We start from the raw sequence: 23,195 nt of genomic DNA on the forward strand, positions 1-23,195 counted from the left end.
AGGTATAGGGCAATTTTTTTTTTCTCTCGTGGCCGGAGATATCGACAGGGGTCTTTCTTTCTTTTTGGTTATTGACATGCTTTCTTGGATGAAGGATGTATGATCTTTCATAGCTCACTTTGTAATTAGTAACATTTCGATTTAATGTAGGACAAAGGAGGCAGGGTTGAACCAATGAAGTCATCTATTTTGTTGGGCTTTAAAAAAGATTCCATGGACTCTGCCCAACAGTTGGCCATAACTCTCAGCTAAACAGAGAACTCTCTGTAGAGGAATATAGAATGGCAGAGAAACACTTAAAGAAATGCTCAACATCATTAGCCTTTAGGGAAATGCAAATCAAAACGACCCTGAGATTTCACCTTACACCCATGAGAATGGCCAAGATGAAAAACTCAAGTGACAACACATGCTGGAGAGGTTGTGGAGAAAGGGGAACCTTCTCCACTGTTGGTGGGAATGTAAACTTGTACAACCACTCTGGAAAGCAATCTGGCACTTTCTCAGACAACTAGGAATAGTGCTTCCTCAAGATGCAGCCATACCACTCCTAAGCATATATCCAAAAGAGGCTCAAGTACACAATAAGGACATTTGCTCAACCATGTTTGTAGCAGATTTATTTGTAATAGCCAGAAGCTGGAAATAACCCAGATGCCCCTCAACTGAAGAATGGATGCAGAAATTGTGGTACATCTACACAATGGAATATTACTCAGCAATGAAAAATAAGGAAATCATGAAATTTACAGGTAAATGGTGGGACCTGGAAAGGATCATCCTGAGTGAGCTTTCCCAGAAGCAGAAAGACACACACATAGTTTATACTCACTCATATAGACATGTAATATAGGATAAACCTACTAAAATCTGTACATCTAAAGAAACTAATCAAGAGAGAGGACCCTGACTAAAATGCTCAATCCCCATCCCGAAAGGCAAAGAGGAAGGACATCAGAAGAAGAAGAAAACAGTAAACAACCTAGGAACCTGCCACAGAGGGCCTCTGAAAGGCTCTGCCCTGCAGACCATCAAAGCAGACGCTGAGACTTATGGCTAACTGTTGGGCAGTGTGCATGGACTCTTATGTAAGAAGTGGGAAACAGTAAGATCTGGAGAGGACAGGAACTCAACAAGGAGAGCAACAGAACCAGAAAATTTGAACACAGGGGTCTTCCCAGAGACTCATACTTCAACCAAGTACCAGGCATGGAGATAACCTAGAACCCCTGCACAGATGTAGCCCACGGCAGTTTAGTGTCCAAGTGGGTTACATAGTAATGGGAAGAAGGACTGCCTCTGACATAATCTGATTGGCCTGCTCTTTGATCACCTCCCCCTGAGGGGAGAGCAGCCTTACCAGGCCACAGAAGATGACAATGCAGCCACTCCTGATGAGATCTGATAGACTAAGATCAGAGGGAAGGAGAGGGGGACCTCCCTTATCAGTGGACTTGGGGAGGGGCATTCATGAAGAAGGGAGAGGGAGGGTGGGATCAGGAGGGGAGGGGGGAAGGGCTTATGGGGGAATACAAAGTGAATAAAGTGTAATTAAAAAAAATTTTAAATATTTATTTATTTTATTCTTTGAATGGGTGTTTTCCCTGCATCTATGTCTATGTACCGTGTGTGTGGTGCTCACAGAAGTCAGAAGAGGGCAGCAGATCCCCTGGAACAGATGGTTGTGATCCACCACGTGGGGCTGGGAACTGAGCCCAGTTCCTCTGCAAGAGCAGCAAGTGCTCTTAACCACTCAGCCATCTCTCCAACGCCAAAGTAACCGGTTTTATCCTCAGACACCTAAACCACAAAATCTCATCTGGCTTTGTACATGTCTTTGCTGTCATGTGGCTCTGAATGACATGTTGCGCAAAGAAAAATTAACCCTTGATTATGACTCATGGCTTTATTCGGTTGATAAAAACTGGGTTAACGTGATGTCATTGGATGAATCTCCAGTATGAGAAAGTGCATACATGCCTGAAGGGAGAAAAGAAGATGAGGTAAGTCATTGCTGCTATTCTTGATTCTAGTATAAAGCAAAATGCCAAAAAGCCCAAGGAATATCTTAAAACTGGGGCTAATTCTAGGATGTTAATAAAGAAAACGACAGAACATGCTTGGTTGACTAAGAGGGACAGACCTTCACAGATACTATGGAAACTTGCATATGTCAGCCATCTACCCCTGGAGATGAGAAATGCAATGTTTTTCAGTTACTGCTAAGAAATGAGAGAACATAAACTTCAACTCAATGCATGGCTTGCAGGAAAAGAGCCTTGGGAGTTGTCTATCTTTTCCCCAACTGATGGCGAGCAAGTGTCTGGAAAGGTGGAATTCAAAGCGCTATGTGGTTGGCGGCAGAGAAAACAGGAAGCAAGGGGCTGGGCAAGGCACATTTTCCAGGGCTTGAACTGTAATTTCGAATTTAAATATTTAAAAAAAAACCACTTTTGTTTTGTTTTGAGAATTTTATTCGTGCATATAATGTATTTTTAGCAAATCCTCCCCAGTCCCACTCTTCAATTTGCCCCTCTCATCCAATCTCCCCTATCAGTTTCATGTGCCCTGACTTAAAACCCGCTGGGTTCATTGGGTACTCTCTGCATGTGCGGCGGGGTAGGACCGTCTACTGGGTATGAGTAGCAGAGCATGGTGGTTTGAATGAGAATGTCCCCCATAGGTTCTGGCATTTGAACACTGGTTCCCAGCTGGTCTTGTTGTGTAGGGAGGATTAGGTGTAGCCTTATTGGAGGAAGTGTGTCACTGGGCTTTGAGAATTTCAAGATTCAGGCCATTCTGGCTCTCTCTCTCTCTCTCTCTCTCTCTCTCTCTCTCTCTCTCTGCTTTCTGATTGTGGTTCAAGATGTGGGCCCTCAGCTTCTACTCTCAGCATCCAGTTCCTGCCACTGCCATCATGGACTCTAACCCTCTGTACCCATAAGTGCAAATAAACTTTTCTGTGGTTTCCTTGGTCATCATATTTTGTCACCGAAATTGAAAAGTAACAAATAGGGGCAGCCTTTCAGGGAACCACATCTCTAAGAAAGCTGGACTCTCCTTCCCAGTCATTATTGGCTAATAGCTCTTCAGCTAGGGATTTGACATTGTAAATCCTTTTCCTGTCTAAGTTGGAAGTTTGGCTGTATTGATTTTGTGTAGGTCTTATGTACGCAGTCACAGGTACTGTGAGTTTATGTTTACAATAACTCCACCATGTCCAGAAAATACTGTTTTGTGATTGATATCCATGATATCTGATTCTTACAATCATTCTGCCCTGTCTCCCATGGTGATCCCTGAGCTCTGAGTGGAGTTGGAGGAATAATATAGACGTTCCAATTAGAACGTGGCAATCTACAGCTGTAATTTAAATAGTTTTGATGCAATACAAAATGGATTAATAATGATGCTATGATCTAATCTAAAATGGGACCAGGACTAGTAGGTATGACTACAACTTAACAATGTATTTTTCTCTTCTTTCTCCATGGTCCACTTTTCCTCCAAGAGTACTGTGACTCTGTAATGTTTAAATTTCCAGTAGTCACCAATATATAAATGCAGGAGGGAATAGTACTTTCTCAAGAGTGAGGCATCATCCCTCCCTCCCCCAAGTTAGTTTAGAAAATCATAAGTGTTCATCATTGAACATAAGCACATCATCCCATGCCCTCTACTCAGGAGCTAGCATAAGTGACTCTCCAGTAAGGATATAGGTGGGGCTGGTCTAAACATACTCCTTAACCCCAGGGACTTGATGATCAATGCTACAGGTGTGGTGTGTGTGTGTGTGTGTGTGTGTGTGTGTGCACGCGCATGCGTGCTTTGTGTGTGCGTGCATGCTTTGTGTGTGCACGAGCTTTGTGTGTGCACGTGCGTGCATGTATGTATTATGTGTTTATGTATGTATATGTATGTGTGTAGGTATGTGTGTATATATATTGTGTGTGTGCATGTGTGTATGGGTGCAGGTGTGTATGCGTATTAACACTAAATCCTCAGTATTGCTTAATCAGCCTTAAGCACAATTCAGAGGAACTTGGATGCATGGCCATCTGCTGCTGCCATCTTTTAATAATTACTACTGGATTCTCTTTGCATTCATAATCTCCCTTCTTACCTTTTACATTCTTTGGCTATATTAGAACTCACCTCTGTGCTGTAGTATGTTGAAAGTCCTTAAGCATTTAGGCTTGGTGCCTGTATCTGAGGAGTTTTGCTGCACAAAAGAACAACAAAATAGTTTATATTAGGTAGCTAATGAACATTAGCATACATGAAGGTTATTAAATGTTGTTCTTCATTTGGCAAGGGCCAGGAAGGAGGCATGCAGTTGGAGAATGGAATCAAAGGTCCCAGATCTTGGGAACAGCTAGAGTTGCTTTGTGGCAAGGCCGGGGTATGGAAAGAATTTTCCCAGGGTGTTACAGCTAATTAACTCTTTTAGAATAAGATTGGTGGGGGCAGTAGAAACTCCTACGGTGTTCCAAAGCCTATGGTGATACCAAAGTGTTACAGCTCTTGGTTAAGCTGGTGTGCTAAGCATGACAGAGGCTGAAAACTGGCCAGAGGGCAGGTCCAAAGCCCACATGGCCAATCAAGTGCCCGGAGGTCCTCATGGAGGAGGCCCTGGAGGATGGCTGCCTGAATAGCAGCCAAGTTCAGGTGTCCTGCAGTGATTCTCCAGGAAGGAGGGGAGTCCTGGCAACCCTAGCAGAAAGCTGATGGTAGCACGTAGCTCGCATAAACACATCTAGCATGTTTATTTGAAGCCAGGGATTTATAAACCTTGGGCAGTGGGAGGGGTTTCAAGGGTGAATGCGTTTGATTTACTGGGGTTGGGGATGCTAGGGATGCTTGATGTAGTGGTGCAGTGCCTCAATTTCCATGTAGTAGTACAATCCTATCACAAGAACATAGGACTTAATTATCCTATGGGTGGGCAAAAATCTACAAGTACAATTGAAGGTCACTACTAAAAAACTAAGATCTCCTTAGCAGGGTGGGGCATTTCCAGGAATTTCCATCTACTTTCTGGACCAGTTTTCTTATCAGGAAAAGGTCTAGTCTGTAATCTTCCCTGAGGGCTCTATGATGCTCCTTACAGTATCTGGGGTTATCCAGATCAGGTGGAGAGAGAACCCTGCCAAGAAAAGGGAGCTTTCCTTAGACTGAGCTCAAGACTATGCAGAAATGTCAGGCTTCAACCTTAAAAGTGGAGTTCCATAATTAAGGTTTGGTCCCTCCTTTATAACCAGTCTGGGAACTGGTTATAAAGACTTTCTGTATTCCTGTTATTGCAGTTATTTAAGGAATCAAAATTAAGAAGGAAAAAAAAAACATTAAAATTACTAGTCCTTTATTTATTATTGCTGTTGGGTTTTGTTTGTTGGTTTGTTTCTCGAGATAGGGATTCTTTGTGTGTAGCTTTGGCTGTCCTGGAATTCACTGCAGGCTGGCCTCAAACTCACAAAGATCCACCTACCCCTGCCTCTCAAGTGCTGAGATTAAAGGCATGCACCACCACCATTTGCTCCAAAATTTTATAGACATAAAAAATTAGCTACAGATGAAACCAAGGAAAAGGTGGAGATACCTTTATTATGGATCATCAAGGGAGGATATTTTCCCCTTAAGAAAACACAGGTATTTTTATAGACTTATTTCAATTTTTCTATTACTCCTTTTAATCCATTTTAGTGTGTGATTTTGGTGTTCTGTGGTATTGTTTTGGTTTGATTTGGATTTTGAGACCGAGTCTCACTGCAGCTCTCTATAGCCTGGAACTCACAGAGATCCTCCTGCCTCTGTCTACGGAACGCTGAGATGAGATTAAAGACATGCACTGAAATATCCAATTGCTGCACGATCAAAGAGCAAACTAGGCTTGCCAGTCACTTCATACTCTTTCATCTTATCTTTTATAATCCTCAGACAAGAAGATGTCCTGCTGGAAAGCTATCTGTCCTAGCAACTTTATGGAACAGTAAAATCTGCCCAAGCATATAGTGACCACTGACACAGTGATCCATTTGACTGTGGTATACCCTTCACTTTCAAATGGTTAAGCACTACATTATGGTCCCTCTGGCCATTGTCTATTCTTATCCCATGAAAGTTTTTTTTTTTTCCAGCAATGGTCTCTCTGTCTATTGTCCATTCTCACCCTACAAGAGTGTGGTCTCCCGCAGTGATCTCTCTAGCCATTCTCCACTCTCATGCTTGAGGGTGCCCTGTATTATTCCTCAACAAAGTCTGCCTGTATTCTATGTCTCATATCATGACTCTTGATGTCGATAACAGCCTTTTATCCCGTATTTATAATACATGATTCTTTTTTAGAAATATAGAATAATTCTCATTTATTCCTTAATCTGTTTTTTTTAGCATATGCCTGAGTTTATTTCCAAATGAATTTGGTGTTTCTGTATCTTTACAACTTCCAACAACCAGCTGGAAAATGGCTTTGAAGGAAACACTATCCCTTTTTATGTCCATGTTTATACACTCTTGATTTGTATATTTGCTCCTAGAAGGACTAAAGAAAAAAAACCTAATATTCGATGTAAAAATAATCCCTGGCACAGATTTGCCTTCCTTTTGTACAACTTAGCATTCAGTTCTGTGAATAATCAAGATTATGAAGATTATAACTTGGAAATGCAATTATGTGTAGGGAGAGATGGTACAGCAGTTGAGAGCACTTGCTTTTCCTCCAGAGAAACTGGGTTCAGCTCTCAGGACCTAAAGGTGGCTCACAAAGATTTGTAAGTCCATTTGTAGGAGACACACTGCCCACTTATGGCCTTTGTGAACATCAGGCATGCGCACAGTGTATATACATACATGTTGGCAAAACACTCATACATATGCAATAAAAATAACCATTTTTTAAAAATTAAAACTGAATCCCAGTGTGGTGGCATGTACCTTTTAGTCCCAGCACTTGGGAAGCAGCAGCAAGTAGGTCTATATGAGTTCATGGCCAACCTAGCCTACAAAGCAAGTTCCAGGACAAACAGGGCTACACAGAGAAACTCTATCTCCATAAATAAAAAGGTACATAGATAGATAGATATAAAAAGATAGATAGATATACAATGTATATGATAGATAAAATAGATAGATAGAGATAGATCGATAGGACTCAATTATTAAATTGAAATAAAATGTTTCAAACAAAGAACAAGCAATTATTAGGAAATGTAAGTTTTAAGATACTTAACATTCTTTTCTCTTTGTTAATATTTATTCATTCACTCATATTGAGAGGTTTTCTTTGCTAGACACTGTTCGGGTGTTAGGAATATTAGAGGGAACAATTTCCATTCCCATTCTCATTCCATATGACATGGAAGCTAAACCAAGAAGGAAGATACAGATTCGGCAATCACCATCTCCCAAGCAAACAGTTCAATGAACAGAATGGATGGACCTTGCTGAGGACCTTGCTGGCTTCCTCTTCCATCCCTTCTGCCATATCTTACATCTTCAGTGTCGTTTTAGAGATCTCTACCTCGTCACCCCTTTGCCCTCTGTCAGTGAAGTCTCTATAACTCCAACCTGGACCTGTTGCTCATGCTCATGTTCCCTCAGTCAGACAGATCTTGTGTCAAGAAAATAGGTCGCCATATTTTGCTTCTGAGTAGGTCTCCTGGGGAATCCTCTTGCTTCTGTTATCTTCACTCATTTTCTGTTAAAATCCCACAATTTTCACAAGCACACTGCTCTTGGTCATCCTGTATTCATACCTTGTACCTTTCCTTTCTCATGTTTTTGTTTTTTTTTTTAACTTACAAGCTCCTCGATAGTAACAGCGATCATATCTTTCCTTCTTGTTTTCAACAATACATACATGGATATGACTGTACATATGTGTACAAGCATGCAATGTTTACAGAAGCCAGCCAATGCATCGAACTCACTAGAGTTGGGATGAAGGCATTTGTGAACTACCAGTGTGAGGGCTGGGAACTGAACTGGATTCTCTCTAAGAACAGTATGAGATCTTAACCACTGAGCCATTTTCTCCACCCCCTATCTCTTCTTTAGTTTCTAATAATCCATAATCTGGGTACTTGGATTTTTTTTTCATTCAAATTCCCTCAGCAAATGGAGAGGAAGAGAGGGAGGGAGGGAGGGAGAGATGGAGAGGCAGACAGAGACAGAGACAACCACTGCGTTGGTTAGCTTCAATTACTGGCTTGACATCCAGAATTCCCTGAGAAGAGAGTCTCAAGGTAGAATTGTCTACCTTAGATTGACACAAACGAATGCCTGTGTAGGATAATCTTAATTATGTTAATTGATGAACATCCTTTGATGGTCAGTTCAGTATCCTGAACTGTGCAAGAGGAGGTGAGCTGAGCAAAGCCTATGTGCATGCTCGCTCTCACTCTTGCTCTCTCTCTTCGTGTCTTTCTCTGTCTCTTCCTCTGTCTCTGTCTCTCTCTGTCTGTCTCTGTCTCTCTCTCTCTCTCTGTGTGTGCTCTTCAGACTCCTGCCTCCATGACTTCAGTGAAACAAATGACCTGGAAATGTAAGCCACACTAGCCCTTTCTTAATTTGCCTTTTCCCTGATATTTTAATCACAGAAACAGGAAGTGAAACTGAGACAATCAAATCATTTAACCAGACAACCAAAAGAAAATCTAATTTTTACCACCTAGTTTGAATTAAACTGGGGAGGGGCCATGGTTGCAGGAGAAACGGGCCCTCGGTGACCATTGCTGTTCAGGGACCACCTGCACATCTAAAGAGCACTAACATGATGTGTCAGAAGCAGGGAGAAAAGCTGCCGGCGTTTGAGCTTTTGCTTTATTGTATTTCAGTTAGGGATGTTTTTCTGTCTTTGGTTTTTTTTAATGAGGAAATTACTGACTTCCTGCTCTGAAGGGCAGGGAGTGCCCGGCCTCGTTTTATTCACTGATGTGCATTCTTTTCTGTAACTTCCTCCTTTTCCTGAGACTACACAATAACATAAGCTTCACACCTTCTGGTCCCAAGGGTTTGAGTTCAAGACACAATATTAAAACCACAGACTGTAAGAACTTCTTAGAGCCACCACGGAACTTTCCTAAGACCCCCAGCCAGTGGGGTAGGAGTCAAAGTACAGTGACCAAGATGGACCACTTACATTCATAGCAGCACTTTCTACTGTGAAATGAAGATCCAGGAAGCCCCAGGGTGCTTTCCTCATTGAGTTGTGCTTTATTTTATTTTTAATTTTTTGTTTATGTGTGTGGGCATGTCACTTATTTGTGAATGCCCACAAAGGCCGAAAGAGTGTGTCAGATGACCTGGGGCTGGAGTCACAGACGGTTATGAGTTGCTCTAATGGGACTGAACTCAGGACCCCAGGAAGAACAGCAAGTGCTCTTAACCACTGAGCCACCTCCCCAGCCCATTGTTTTGATTTTTTATTATTGTTGTTATCGTTAGTTTTGGTTTTCATTTTGTCTTGCCCAAAATAGAGCAAACTCCTTATGTTTCAAGACCTAGCCTTGAACTCCTGATCTTCTCGTCTGCACCTCTCTTAACGTTGGGGTTATCACTGTTATCTTAGTTACTGTTCTACTGCTGTGAAGGGACCCCGTGATGAAGGCAATTCTTATAAAGAAAAGCATGGAATTGGGGTCTTGCTTACAGTTTCAGAGAGTTAATCCGTTATTAGGGCAGGGGGCATGGAAGCAGCCAGGCAAACATGATACTAGAGATAGGCAGACAGATGGACTGGGCCTGGCATGGGCTTTTGAGACCTTGAAGCCCACCCCCAGTGACACCCCTCCTCCAGTAAGGCCACACCTCCCAGTCCTTCTAAACCTAAATAGTCTCACTCCCTAGTGACTAAGCATTCAAATATATGAGACTACAGGGGCTATTTTTATTCAAGCCACCACAGCTGGGTACCACCACCGTGCTTTATTTTATTTTAAAAGCCTACTGTTTCTTGTAATGTCTCTGAACACTCATCTAAGTTTGTATACAGTTAAGTGGGTTGGCTTTCTTTTTTTTAATAATCAAATACAGATATCTCTACTTTAAGCACTCCTTCTGAAAAATCCTCTACGTCTTACTGAAAGACAAAAATGTAAACTAACATTGAAAGTAAAAAATGCATATGTGGGTGTTGTGCTATAGCACTCTGTCCTCATAGGTATTTTTGTAGAAAGAATGAAACAGAACCCCACCCCCACCCTACCCCACCGCACCCCCTCCTGTCTGTGCAAACTCCTCAGGTTCGGGTGTGCAGAGCTAAATGCTGAGACTATCAGCATCATCCACTCAAAGCAAAGAAGGCAGTGAGGGGGACGCAGGAATAAGCAGGCCTGGGAAGAGAAGGGAGCTCCCTGCCCCTACCTGCTGGGAATCAAAGACTTGTGAATAAGGTTATGAGTGATGTTACAGGCAAAACATGTGGTCCCCTCTCTGTGCCCTATGTACACTCAGGATTCCTTTAAACATTTTTACTTGTTTTTAATCTCAGCTATATAGGACATCTCACACTATCTTGTTTGAAAAAAAGAAAGAGAGAGAGAGACAGCTCCTCACTTGAGAAGCTGCCCTACTGTGTGTCACTGTCCTCTTCCAGCTCCCCGCTTCTTAACGCCAATGCTTAACTCTGTATTAGCATGTTTTCTTACTAAACTCTCATCTTGCTTCATCCTGACTCACCTTGAGATTCTTTCCTGCAGGCTATGACAAGAATACCACCTTAACGTGAAGCAGAAGCTGTCTCTGAACACCCTGGCCTGCTCCCAGTTGGAGATGTCGGCATAGGGCTGCATCTCCAGCAGGCCTGACAGGCCGCCATCGATCTTGTGGGTTTTAAGCCTTCATATGCATTTGCCCAGGCCCTCCTTACTCGGTAGCTCTTTGTTTAGACACCAACCCTAGCCAGGCACCATACCAAGTGTTGATGTTGGAAAAACAAGGGCCTTCTATAAATGAGCTTGCCGCAGGTGACATAGAGGGGAAAATACGAAACTACTACTTTACATATCTGAGTTGAAGGTCAATTACCTTTGATGTTTGCTTCCATGAGCTTAAGGGAGTCAGCTTGTTGGACAGAAGTTGTCTTAGCTGTCAGGGGAATTTAAAAGAAATGGTGAAGAGACACAAATGATCAGGCATCAACATTCTTAGAAAAAAGTACCTTTGAAATTGTTACTTAGCAACATCGCTTTGAAGCGACACTTCTAGACCATTAGCATAAATAGCTGATAGACTGTTCTCTCTTCCAAAAGAACAACTGTAAAGAAATTGTCTGTCTGTAATGGGTGGCAATATGTGGCAAATGAGTTAACAAGAATCTCTTTTCTATTCTTAATATATATTTATTTTATTATTTTATTTTACATATATAAGTGTTTTTGCCTTCATGGAAGTCTATATACCTTGTGTATGCCTGGTGCTTATAAAGGCCCACAGAGACATTTGGAACCCTTGGAATGGGAGTCACAGATTGCTGTTAGTCACCATGTGGGCTCTGGGAGCCAAAACCATTCCTCTGCAAGAGCAACTACAGCCCTAATAATAAAATCTTTTTGTCTTCTTGCTAAAACATCAATTACTGTCTTTATCTATTGACATAATTACTTGCTGCTTAGGAGAAAAAATGGAACATGGTTCTTTATAATTTTTTTTCTATTTATCTTCCACTGAAACTAATAGTCTTTCATTTGGTAATTTTATTTAACAGAGAAACCACTTAACATTTGATAGATTAGAAATGCAAAAATTACATTCTTTCTGCGTATTTTGAATAAACGAGTGAAGAAATTCAAGGCACAAAATGGATTTCATCCCCTCAGAGGGCAAAATAGAAAGCGATTTTGCTGGCTTGCTTTTGAGACAGATCCTCAGCTGGTCTGAAACTTTCTGTGTACCACAAAATGGTCTGGAACTTGTGATCCTCCTGTCTCAGCTTTCTGAGTACTGGGATTGTAGATATGTTCCGCCACACCACACCGGGCTTAGAAAGATGAAGTGTAAAAAGCCTTTTACCCACCCCCCTTTTTTTCTTTCTGTGATGGTCACTTCACTTGTGATTGCATCCAGGTGACTTCATCAGCAGGGATCACTTAGCTGACTTCTGAATGAGTCTGTCTTTTGTAAAACTGTAAAAATTTTATTACCTAAGTATCCATCAGACATATAAACAAAGGCCTTGGAACTGAAGGGAAAGGTTTTTTTTTTTTTTTTTTTTTTTTTTTATGCCTGTAGTAGGGAATGAAGGAAGAAGTCAATATACACATACCTTATTATCCAAGAGAATTCCAAAACAGAAGATGAAAAATCCCTTTAACAAGAACCAAAAGCAAAGAGTAAATTGTAGATATCGTACTGTTTTCTTTTTTCAGACAAGAAATCATCTGTATACATGGTACAATTCTATCATGCTCACCTAATATTTTAATGTTAATTTCCCCCCCCTTTGGGAGGTAAGGACTCATTCTACAACCCAGCCTAGCCTGAGACTTGCTAACTAGGCCAGGCTGGTCTCAAACTCATGATTATTCTTCTACCTCTACCCCGAATGCCAGGGTGACAAGCACACACTAAATGATCACCTTGAACTTATTTTCTTGTCTGGCCTCCAGCCGGACTATAGGCTTCTAAAAGACAAGAGTAGTGTGAACTCAGTGGTGCCAGCCCATCACAAAGTGCTAACATACTGTCTTTCATGAGTGTATTCATTGGCAAATGACTGAACGGATGGAGCTGTAAACTCATGTGGAAATTTATCATCTGCTGCAGTGTCATCCAAAACCCCACATAGCTTCCAATGGCTGTGCTATCTTAGCCTTTCTTTAGACCAAGTATTTAATAAATATCCATTGCGTGCTTCTGATGACAACAGATACTGAGGTTCAGCCTACAATGGCCAGGAGGAGAAAGGTGGCCTCTGTAAGTAACCTTCTCTTCAAGTATGACTCCTGGAAAATCCTGACAAAGGCTTTCTTCCCCCCAGTCACAGAACCTTTCATTTGTACCTATCAAATCACTTACTGCTCATGCTGGGGCAGTGGTGCATGCCTGTAATCCCAGCACTGGGGGAGGCAGAGGCAGCCGTATCTCTGTGAGTTTGAGGCCAGCCAGCCAAGGCAACACAGAGAAACCCTATCTTGAAAAACAAAACAAAAAAACCACACTGCTCACAAACCAGTCCTTCCGAGAGCTCTCAGACTTGCCTCCATTAAATGCATGCTCTCTATGAGTACATCCATAGAACTGCCTGAGTGTTTACTGCTAAGTGAATGGACTGGTGCAATGGCTTTAGGAAACTCTAAGCATTTGTTGAGTATGAGGCTCTGTGCCAGGCACCTAAATTATCTCTTGTAATCCTCAAAATTGCTCTGTAAATATTACTGCGGTCCCACTCAACAGCTGAGAGAACCAGGGATGGAGAGATTATGTGCACAGTTGGTATTTAAGAGTAAACACACTTGACTCCAGAACGAACTCAATCATTAGACTACCGTTTCCATGCTTCATTGTCCTAGGCGGTCTGGCCTTACCTGCAATAAACCGTGATTGAAGACTTTCTTCTAGATTCATCAAAACTTAAGGATTCTTTTTTTCCATTTACTCTGAACCCTTTCTGACCATGGAATATAAAAGCTACCCTTAATACTAAAGGTCAACAAGCTTGTGTGTGTGTGTCTGTAAAGACTAGATTGTAAGTCTTTGGTGCTTTGCAAAATACGTACTATCTGTTTCAGCTCTTCTGCTGTTGGAGAGAAAAGAGCGATAGGCCCTCTATACATTAAAAAGCATGGCTGTGTTCTAAGAAAATCTGGCAGTTGGTGCCATGTTTCTGGCCTCTGTTTATTAAATTCCAGGGACTTTAATAACGTCAAGGTCAACAAGTACTTTTGAGTTATTTCTATTTCTCTGCTTTGTTGGAGATTTGTGCATGAGCGTGAGGACTGAGTCAACCTCAAGAGAGATAAGTCTTGGTTATATTAACACTCATAGATTTAAGGCCTGCAGTGGGTTACCGGGGAAGTCCAGAATTCTACTTCAGCATAATGTGAACTGCTGTGATAAATGGATGGGCTTGTCTTCTCATATACATACACTCTGTGAACTAGATTTGTTGGAGCCAAGGAGATGAGGCCATCTTCATCCCCCAACCCTAGTTCTCTAAACTTATTCCAATGACATTAGTACATAATGCGTTATGCTTATTGTCCTTACCTGGAATGCATTGAGGAAAGCAAAAAGAACATGCCAAGCCAGATTCTGGCTGTCCACCATAGTCCCTATGCCAAAACCCCAGGTGAGCCCTAGCAGCGGGGTCAGCACGAGGAGGCTCTTTCCCATGCGGATGGCAGTGGTCTTGTCGTCCTGATTCATTCTCTCTCCAATTGCTGGCCTCCAAAGCTTTCTGAGTACCAGCAGCACCACAACCAAGTTCACAGCCACGATAGTCAGCGCAGGAATGACAAATGCCAAAAGAGGTTTGCTCTCATCAGACCAATTAAGCCAACACACGTTGTTCCTTCTGTAGCTATTGCTAGGTTGGGTGACAGCAATGGTGATGATGGCTATAAGGAGAGGGCACCCATAGCCCAGGCAGAACCCAATAGCCATCATGGTGATCAAGGCCATATGATGGAACACGAGGACGATGCGATAAGCCAGCAGCATGCCGAGGACAAGCATCCAGAAGAATAAGGCAAGGTAGAAAAAGTGGGTAAAGAACACCGCAGCTACACAGACTCCAGAAGGGATGACAGAGGTGTCCACAGTGGCGGCGATGATAAACCAAACATCAGCAATCAAGAGCGACAGGGCGATGTTCACCAGGCAGATGTTGCGCGTGTATGAGGTTTGGCTTTTCTTGGTCTGCTTCCAAAACAGACACTCAACTATCAGGCATAAGATTAGACTTGCAATGGAGATGCCCAGCCCTATGTATGTGATCCATTTTACCGCAGGGACAACTGAAGAGGGAACAAAGGGTGACATGAGCATGGAGAAGGAGGTCAGGTGAGTACATCGGCACAGTACTGTGTCTGGAGTCTCATTAACTAGCTGGCAGCCTGCATTGCTCCACTGCAAGTGACCAAAATCCCAAAACACACAATGAGGCTGGCTCAGGTTTCCCTTGATCTTGGAAAAGTTAAGGAAAATTTCATTGATGGAATAGTTTGGGATAAGTGTGGATATCACTGGCCCATTGACCCGTGCATTTCCTCTGTGGGTAATGGGTAGAATGTCCCCAAAGGTGAGTGACGCCATGCTGATAATCGTCTTTGGATGGGATTTCTGAAATTGGTCTGGTTCAATGAGTACGTGGCCTCGGATGGGGAGAGAGGCATTTTGTTGTATCATTTCAATCTGATAGTTGTAACCCTGTGTGATATGGATTTGGGTCACTGGAATCCCTTTCCAGTCAATGAATTTTTGAGAAAAATTAAGAGGCAGAGCAGTGGAAGGTATAAGAGTGCTGATGTCTCCCAATGTTTCCAGTAGCTGGGAGCTGGCATCCTTTTCTTTTTTTAATAATATTGTCCAGTTAGTTATGGAGGTTGAGTTCAGAATACGATTGGCTATGTTGATGACCTCCTGAAACATAAGAGTCAAAGTCAGTTTAGGTCTTCTGAGACAGGGAAGCCGAGATTGGAAGGCTGCTTGTGTTAAGTATAAGGAAAATAGTCATAGGACAGGTGAACTGAGCATAATGGTAAAACTCATGAATTACATTCAGTTCTGTCACTCCATATAGTAGAAGTGTTTCAGTCAAGATGGTAAGGGACCTCGGTGGATAAAGGTGCCTCCTGCCAATCCCTGTGGCCTGAGTTCAATTCCCAGAACCCATATGATTGAAGAGGAGAGCCAATTCCCTTAGGTTGTACTCTGGTCTCCATACACATGCTGTGGCATGGTGCAGTGTCCCCCACCACACCCCCTGCCACACGACAAATACTTTTTTCTTAAGTTGGGACTAGAGTCATCTGCAATCACAGTGAGGTTTTACTTCAGCGCGGATGAATAAGCATCCCGTAACACACAGGTGTGCATTCCTTTAGCTCTGAGATGGGAAGGATGACTGTGTTACTGCACAAGGACAGAAGCATGGCTTTCAACAGCTTCCCCCATTTTGCTTCTTTAGCTAACATTAGAATTTGATTTTGTTTTATCTCCTTATATTTAATTTAATTTTATTATTGTCTCTTAGAAGCCTGTTCTTTTCTAATGAGAGACAGGAAGTGTGGGTCCAGATGGGAGAAGAGACCTGGGAGGAGCAGAGGGAGGGAAAACTGTAATCAGAATACAGTGTCTGAACAACAAAAAAGCTACTTTGGATTGAAAAACTAAACTTGACAATTCAGGCCATGGATGCTCAAATTTGAATTCAAGGGTTTTTACTGTTGTTTACTACATAAGAATATTCAACAGCAATCCTTAAAAATAGAGCAGTTTTCGATGGCTGGCTGGGGAGATGTCTCTAATGCAGAGAGTACTTTGTGCTTTTTCAGAGGACTCAAGTTTGGCTTCAAATTCACAATCTTCTATCACAGTCTCTCCGGTGCTAGAGTTACAGGCCTGTGGCACCAGATTCTGCATTGCTATTTCTTTTTTTTTTTAATTGAAAATAGATTTTTTTTCATAAAATATATTCTAATTACTGTTTCCCCCCCCAGTCTCCCACAACCTGCACTGCCACCCAAATCCACACTCTTTATTCCTCTCATTAAAAAAAAGACATCTAAATAATAATAATAATATAAAAATAAAGGCAAATAAACCAGAATAGGACAAAATACGTGAAATTGGAAATCACAGCATGTACTCAACGGACCTGTAAGAAAAAGCAAAAAAGGCTTGACAAATCATTATGAGACAAAAAATGCCATTTTTGTGTTGGCCATATTTACTACAGGGCATGAGGCCTGACCTTAAGAGTAGTTCGTATCCCCAGTGAGACTCTGTTGAAGAAAGAATATTAGTTGCACGGCCATTCTTATAGTGATCAAATATTATCCTGTCATTTTAAGTCAAAATTTAAATATCTAAACTAAACCAGCCAAGAGAAAGTTGTTCTTAAATTGTTCACTGTATATAATGAACTCATGGGCTAGACAGACTAAATTGAAATCTGCCCATGAACAGGCTGCTTGTGAAGGTTCAGGCTTAAAGGAAGGGGTAAGTTTTTGCACTATTGAACATGAGCATTAGTATTTTATTTCTTCTCTCCCTAGATACCATCCTTAGTATTGAACCTTCGGCCCAGCACTTGTCATGCCAACACTCTATTACTGAGCTACGGTCCAAGTCCTATGAGTTCTTTGTACACTGTGCAAAAGCCAATGAAGCTCACATGAGCACTGTTAAATGGCTTCTCTGTTTTTCTCAAGAGTTTCCCATCATCCAGGCTCTTATTACACCACTTACAAGATGGAGCATTTGAAGTGAGACCTTCAATATGGGTGTTGTGGCACCTGTCTGTAATCCCAGCACTCAGGATGGTTTCTGGGAGTTCAAGGCTATCCTGGCCTATATATTGCATGCCAGGCCAGCCAAAACTATATGGTAAGACATAGTCTCCAAAAATCTAGATAAAATAAGCTATCAATAAATAAATAAATAAATAAAGTCAGCCCTTTGAGCATAGAAACAGCATACCTTCAGTGTCAAATTAGACACTGTAAAAGAGTTTGCCTGTGACAGGGATGAAATATTGCTCAGAAGTGACACCACTGAAGCCAGATTCCCGGCCGTGGTAGATGGATTTTGCTGAAGGATGGTGGAAAGATTCTGTACCAAAGATGACACGTCTTCCTCTGTGATTGTGCCTGAAATCATACTGAACATCTAAAAATTAAAAAAAAAAAAAAAAAGATTACATTCTAGGGAAAAAAACAGAAATGTTTGCACATCATTAGACTTAAATCAGATGTCTTGACTACAGACCAAACAGTGCAGGGTATCAGGGCCAACAAAAATGAATGCGGTTCAGTCATTTTTATATTCTAGACACTGAGCTTAACACATAACAGTACTTTGTTGATTGAGCATCTTAAACACTCTTTGAAGGAAGCAGTGTTTATTACTGATATTTTAGCACTAAAGAAACTGGATCACAAAAAAAAAAATCTCTGAAGGATGTTTTCAAATGCATCATAATCACAGTTATAGAAAAACGGATGATTGGTGAGATTTGGTGACTTGGCAAGGAGTGATACTGCCAGTACTGAGCTCTGCCAGTACCAATCATGTACTTCCTGTACAGGATGAGAAGATATATGGACACATGTGCCGATTTGACTACTGGGCCTGGGTCAGTCCCCACTGTGTCACCGGGTTTAGAATCTCACTTCTTCCTCTCAGCCACCATCTGCTTCTGCTAGGCAAGGGTAAATGGAAAGCAGCGAGCAGGAATGTTTGCTTCTGTCAACACAAGTTGGCCCGGTATCCCAGATCCCAACCTCCTTGCTCATCATAGCTGTTGGCACTGCTCCCTGTGGTCCTCACATCCTGGAATCAACTAGTTCCAACTGTTGCCATGTTCAGAATCCAGGACAAAGAGGGCAGAAAGGGAGAGGTGACTATTTTGTGGTGCTTCAACAGGTAGTCCTCTTTAAGGTTCTCTATCCTGAGGGGAAGATCTCTGGCTGGGATGGAAGTTCTGCTCAATATGGATGTCTGAACAAGAGTAGTGCCTGAGCCAGTCTGGAGGCCTTTTTTGCCAGTGATTTGAATTCTCCTGTTCTTGACAATTTATCTCTTTTCTTTTCTTTTCCTTCCTTCCTTCCTTCCTTCCTTCCTTCCTTCCTTCCTTCCTCCCTCCCTCCCTCCCTCCCTCCCTCCCTCCCTTTCTCCCTCTCTCTTTCTCTTTCTTTCTTTTTCTTTTGTATACAAAGCTAGAATGGAAACTATAACATTGGGCTAGGAATCAAGTGCTTTGTTTCCAGAGCAGTATTACTGTTACCAGTTGGACCTGGTTGCTTAGTCTTTTGTTTTCTGAGTGTGTGTGTGTGTGTGTGTACATTATTATTGTTGTTGTTGTTACTACTACTACCATTATGTGGTTGGTAGACCAGATAGCTTTTAAGGTCACCCCCATCCACTCATTATTCCAATTGAAGATACTTATACATTCTCACTTATATAAAGTATATTGCCCTAATTCATGCTTTCCTTTAATGGTCAGCTCCAAGGTCTTCTGGATTTCCAAATGCAGTTTAGCTGGAGCTTTACCATCCATCATTTCTATAGCATCGAGTAACTTCACCCTACTAAGACAAAACCATCAACTTCGATATTTTTCTGACTCTGCCTGTCATACTTACAATGCCCGGTTAACCAAAGCCCAGCAGAGGCCTCATACTTTTGCACTCTGTCCAATGATACAGTCATATTTGACCCTCTATGTAGCCACAATCTCTGGGAGATGACCACTGTGAAATCCAAAGTGCCAAGTCCCTAAAAGTATGTCACCTTGTTCAGCTCTTCCAGTTCAGAGAGCACGCAGGACTCCTCAATGATCTTCCACCCGGAGGACTGGCACCTGACTGTGATGTTTCCAGTGAAGCCACTGCTACAAGGTAGCCTGTATTCATCATTCTCAGACCCAAATCCAAAGGAGATGCTGTTACACTGAGCTGGAAAATCACAAATACAGGGGGAAAGTTACTCCAGAGCATTCCAGCATCTGACCAAAAAATAAAAATAAAAAATAAAAGCAGTGTTTAAGTGGTTCCAAAGGTATATAAGCAATTACTGCTTAGTATTAAGTGACAGTAGGCAAAGTGTAATCACTTAAGAGAAGGCAGGGAAATGACTCAGGCTTCAGCCCCTGCCATGCAAGCATGAGTATCGGAGTAGAGATCCTCAGAACCCACGAGAGCCAAGTGGGCACAGTAGCCCACCTGCAATCCCACCAGCATTCAGGAGGCAGAACAGAAAATTCTCACATCAAGCTGGCTAGCCAATTTTTCTGGAAATGACGATCTCCAGATTCAGAAAGAGAGCCTGCCTTGACGTGTAAGATGGAAAGCAACTGAGGAAGACAACTGACCTCAACCTTCAGCTTCTGTATATACAAATGCGTGCGCGCGCGCGCGCGCGCGCGCGCACACACACACACACACACACACACACACACACACTTGTGCTTATCACACAAACGCATGTGTGGGAGGGAGAAAATACTTGATAATCTTGAAGATGCTAAAGAGCAAAGAATAATAATGTGATTGGAAGATGGGTGATTGTCACTGGGGCCTGATTCTTCCTGGCATGTACTTATTTCAAAGCTGCTTCCACTGCAATCACCAATGACCCTTAATAATATATTCTCCTGTAACTGGAACTAGTAGAGGGTATCACTGGAAGCCAGATCCTCAAGGCCTGGAATTTTGATTTCCTCATTGTCCTGTTCTAAGTATCTAGACATATCAAATAGTATGTGAATGTTTGCTGAGTGATTTTTGTTGGCAGCCACTGACAGAGATTGTGACAGGAGATGCCTGAGGCTGAATTTAAAAAGTAAAATGAGATCACTACATTCATTGCTAACTGCAGACCTCCTGATTTGCATCTGATATTTCTTGTAGACCTACCCTCTCCATTACTCATCTTTTTCTATACCCTCTACAACCACTGGGAACCTCACATCATTTCTCAGCTTCTGTGAGATCAATAGATTCTTTTGAACTCTATACACAAGTGAGATCATACAGTGTTGATCTCTCTGGCTTATTTCGTTTAACATAATGTCCTCTAGACTCATCCATAGTGCCAGAGGTAACAAGAATCATCCTTTTCAGGGCTGAAGGTAGTGCATATTCCAAGATAGCTCGAAAGAGGATGTTGACTATTTCTATTGCATGAATCATGAATATTTGAGGTGATAGGCATACTAATTACATCATTACATAATATCAGCAACTCTCAAAACAGTACATTATAAATGTCCATAAATATGCACCTTTATGTGTCTAATTAAAAAATTTAATATCAGGCATAGAGGTGAACATCCATAATCCCAGGACTCAGAAAGATAGGGGTGGTGGATTGGAGATTGGAAGCCAGTCTTGGCTAAAGAGAGAAACTCTCTCTCAAAAAATGAAAAAGGAAGGAAGGAAGGAAAGAGAAGAAGATTGGAGAGGACAGCAAAGGGAGCAGAGGAAAAGAGAAGAGGCAAGATGAGAAGAGACAGAGAAGAGAAGAGAAGAGAAGAGAAGAGAAGAGAAGAGAAGAGAAGAGAAGAGAAGAGAAGAGAAGAGAAGAGAAGAGAAGAGGAGGGCAGGGGAGGGGAAGGGAGGGGAAGAGGAGGGCAGGGGAGGGGAAGGGAGAGGAAGGGAAGGGAGAGGGGAGAAGAGAAGGGAAGGGAAGGGAAGGGGAGGGGAGGGGAGGGGAGGGGAGGGGAGGGGAGGGGAGGGAAATCAACACCAACTTGACTCCAGTGTACCTGGAGGGGAGTCTAAATGAGGGCTTGTCTAGATTAGGACGGTGTGTGGGCAGATCTGTGGTAGATTTCCTTAACTGGGTTGGTTAACCAAGGTAGGAAGACCCACCCTGAATGTGGGTGCTGTCGTCTCATGGACTGGATCCTGATCTTTGACAGTGAACATGAGTAGCTGTTTCAACTTCCTGCTGCCTGACTTCCCACAAAGATGGACTGCAACCTGGAATCATGGAGCAAATAGACCCTCTCTCCCCTAAGTTGTTCTGATCAGGGTGCTTCACCTCACCCAGAGGTAAATAACTAAGGTCGTGTGCACATTTTTGCCTTGGGTCTTTGTGTGGTGATTTAAAACTACTGTCAGCTCCAAGGCTTTCCAGTGTGTGTACCATAAAGCATGACTGAGTCACTTCCATCACAGCCTGTAGTGAGGCCAGAGTTCCAGAATGTTTACCTGAGATGCTCAGATCTCCAATTAGTAATTAGAGTCAGCTGGGATTGAGCTTGAATGGTGGTGAAGGGAAAGCTGCCAGTTACAACCGGAAGTAGGTTTTGGAACAATTCTCTTAGAAATAGGCACCTGCAATCTACTTTCTGAGGACACCATGCATGACTGATGAGAGATTGAAGCAAAGACGGGAGCATTACCTTTCCTGAACACTCTGAAAGAGCCTTCTTTGATTGTAAACTGCCTTCCCAGGGCTTCCTGGGCCTTTTCAGCCTCCTGTTCAATGGCAGACAGGAGCTCAGCTGTGCTAATGGAGCCAGTCACTTCATAGCCAACAACGATGCTTCCTTCTCTGCAGTGAGAATACAGGAAGAAAGTAGAGATTCACTGTCTCCTCATTTAGTCTCTCAGGACAAGTCTGTAAAGGCACAGCATGGAGACTATAGGAAAAAACAAGCTCTGCTTTCATGGGCTTGAGAAGGAAGCAACCGACACACACACACACACACACTTATCTTCATACACATAAATGCATACGCACATGCACACGTACACTTGTATCCATGCATGCGTATATTCATATTGATTTGCATGCACACACACATCCATATGCATCATTGCAAACATGTACATACACATACTTCTAAATGTTAAATGTCGTAAAGGCAGAAGTAAGTGCCTCACATTGTATGTGGGTGTGTGGAGAAGGTTTCTCTGAAAACCATCCCTGTTTTTTAAAGCATGCCCATATAACAATGTCTTAGTTAGGGCTACCGTTGCTGTGGTAAGCCACCATGACCAAAAGCAACTTGGGAAAGAGAGGGTTTTCTTTTGTTTACCCTTCCAAGTAAAAAGTCCATCACTGAGGAAACTCAGTCTGTCAGGGCAGGAACTCAAATGGGGCAGGAACCTAGAGGCAGGAACTGAAGCTGAAGCCACAGAAGAGGGGCCTACTGGCTTGTTGCCCATGGCTTGCTCTGCCTACCTCCTTATAACACCCAGAACCACCTGCCTACGGATGGCACTGCCCACAGTGGTATCAATTGTTAATTTTTAAAATGTACTATAGACTTGTGTACAGGCAAATCCTATGGGGACATTTTTCTCAATTAAAAGTTGTAAAACTAGCCAGTGTAGACAACAAAACAAGGACCAGTGATAAGAAGCATATTAGATAGCATGCAAGAGTCTATAAAAGTTCTGGGACAGCCAGTGAGTTTGACAACATGAAAGACCAGAGTGACTAGACTAGTTCAGTAAGGGAGAGAAAAAAGGCAGGAAGTAATGCAGAGGAAGTGATACAGGGAAACAAGCTGAAAGAGG

General features: G+C 42.3%; 1 protein-coding gene across 2 annotated transcripts in view; it reads right to left on the reverse strand.

Moving 5' to 3' along the window:
- Positions 1-1,848: 1,848 nt before the first annotated feature.
- Positions 1,849-23,195, reverse strand: part of Adgrf1 (adhesion G protein-coupled receptor F1) — a 34,890-nt gene continuing 13,543 nt past the window's right edge. For both annotated transcript variants that reach the window (XM_060368938.1, XM_021643200.2), the window contains 8 exons: positions 22,073-22,224; positions 19,456-19,619; positions 17,641-17,829; positions 14,206-15,579; positions 12,263-12,304; positions 11,026-11,085; positions 4,156-4,222; positions 1,849-1,980 (listed from right to left, as the gene is read on the reverse strand). In XM_060368938.1, the coding sequence (XP_060224921.1) occupies positions 1,907-1,980; positions 4,156-4,222; positions 11,026-11,085; positions 12,263-12,304; positions 14,206-15,579; positions 17,641-17,829; positions 19,456-19,619; positions 22,073-22,224 (2,122 nt within the window). In that variant the 3' untranslated portion in view covers positions 1,849-1,906. The remainder of the gene's footprint in view (positions 1,981-4,155; positions 4,223-11,025; positions 11,086-12,262; positions 12,305-14,205; positions 15,580-17,640; positions 17,830-19,455; positions 19,620-22,072; positions 22,225-23,195) is intronic.

Source organism: Meriones unguiculatus, chromosome 16, assembly GCF_030254825.1.
Source record: "Meriones unguiculatus strain TT.TT164.6M chromosome 16, Bangor_MerUng_6.1, whole genome shotgun sequence".
Classification (NCBI taxonomy): domain Eukaryota; kingdom Metazoa; phylum Chordata; class Mammalia; order Rodentia; family Muridae; genus Meriones; species Meriones unguiculatus.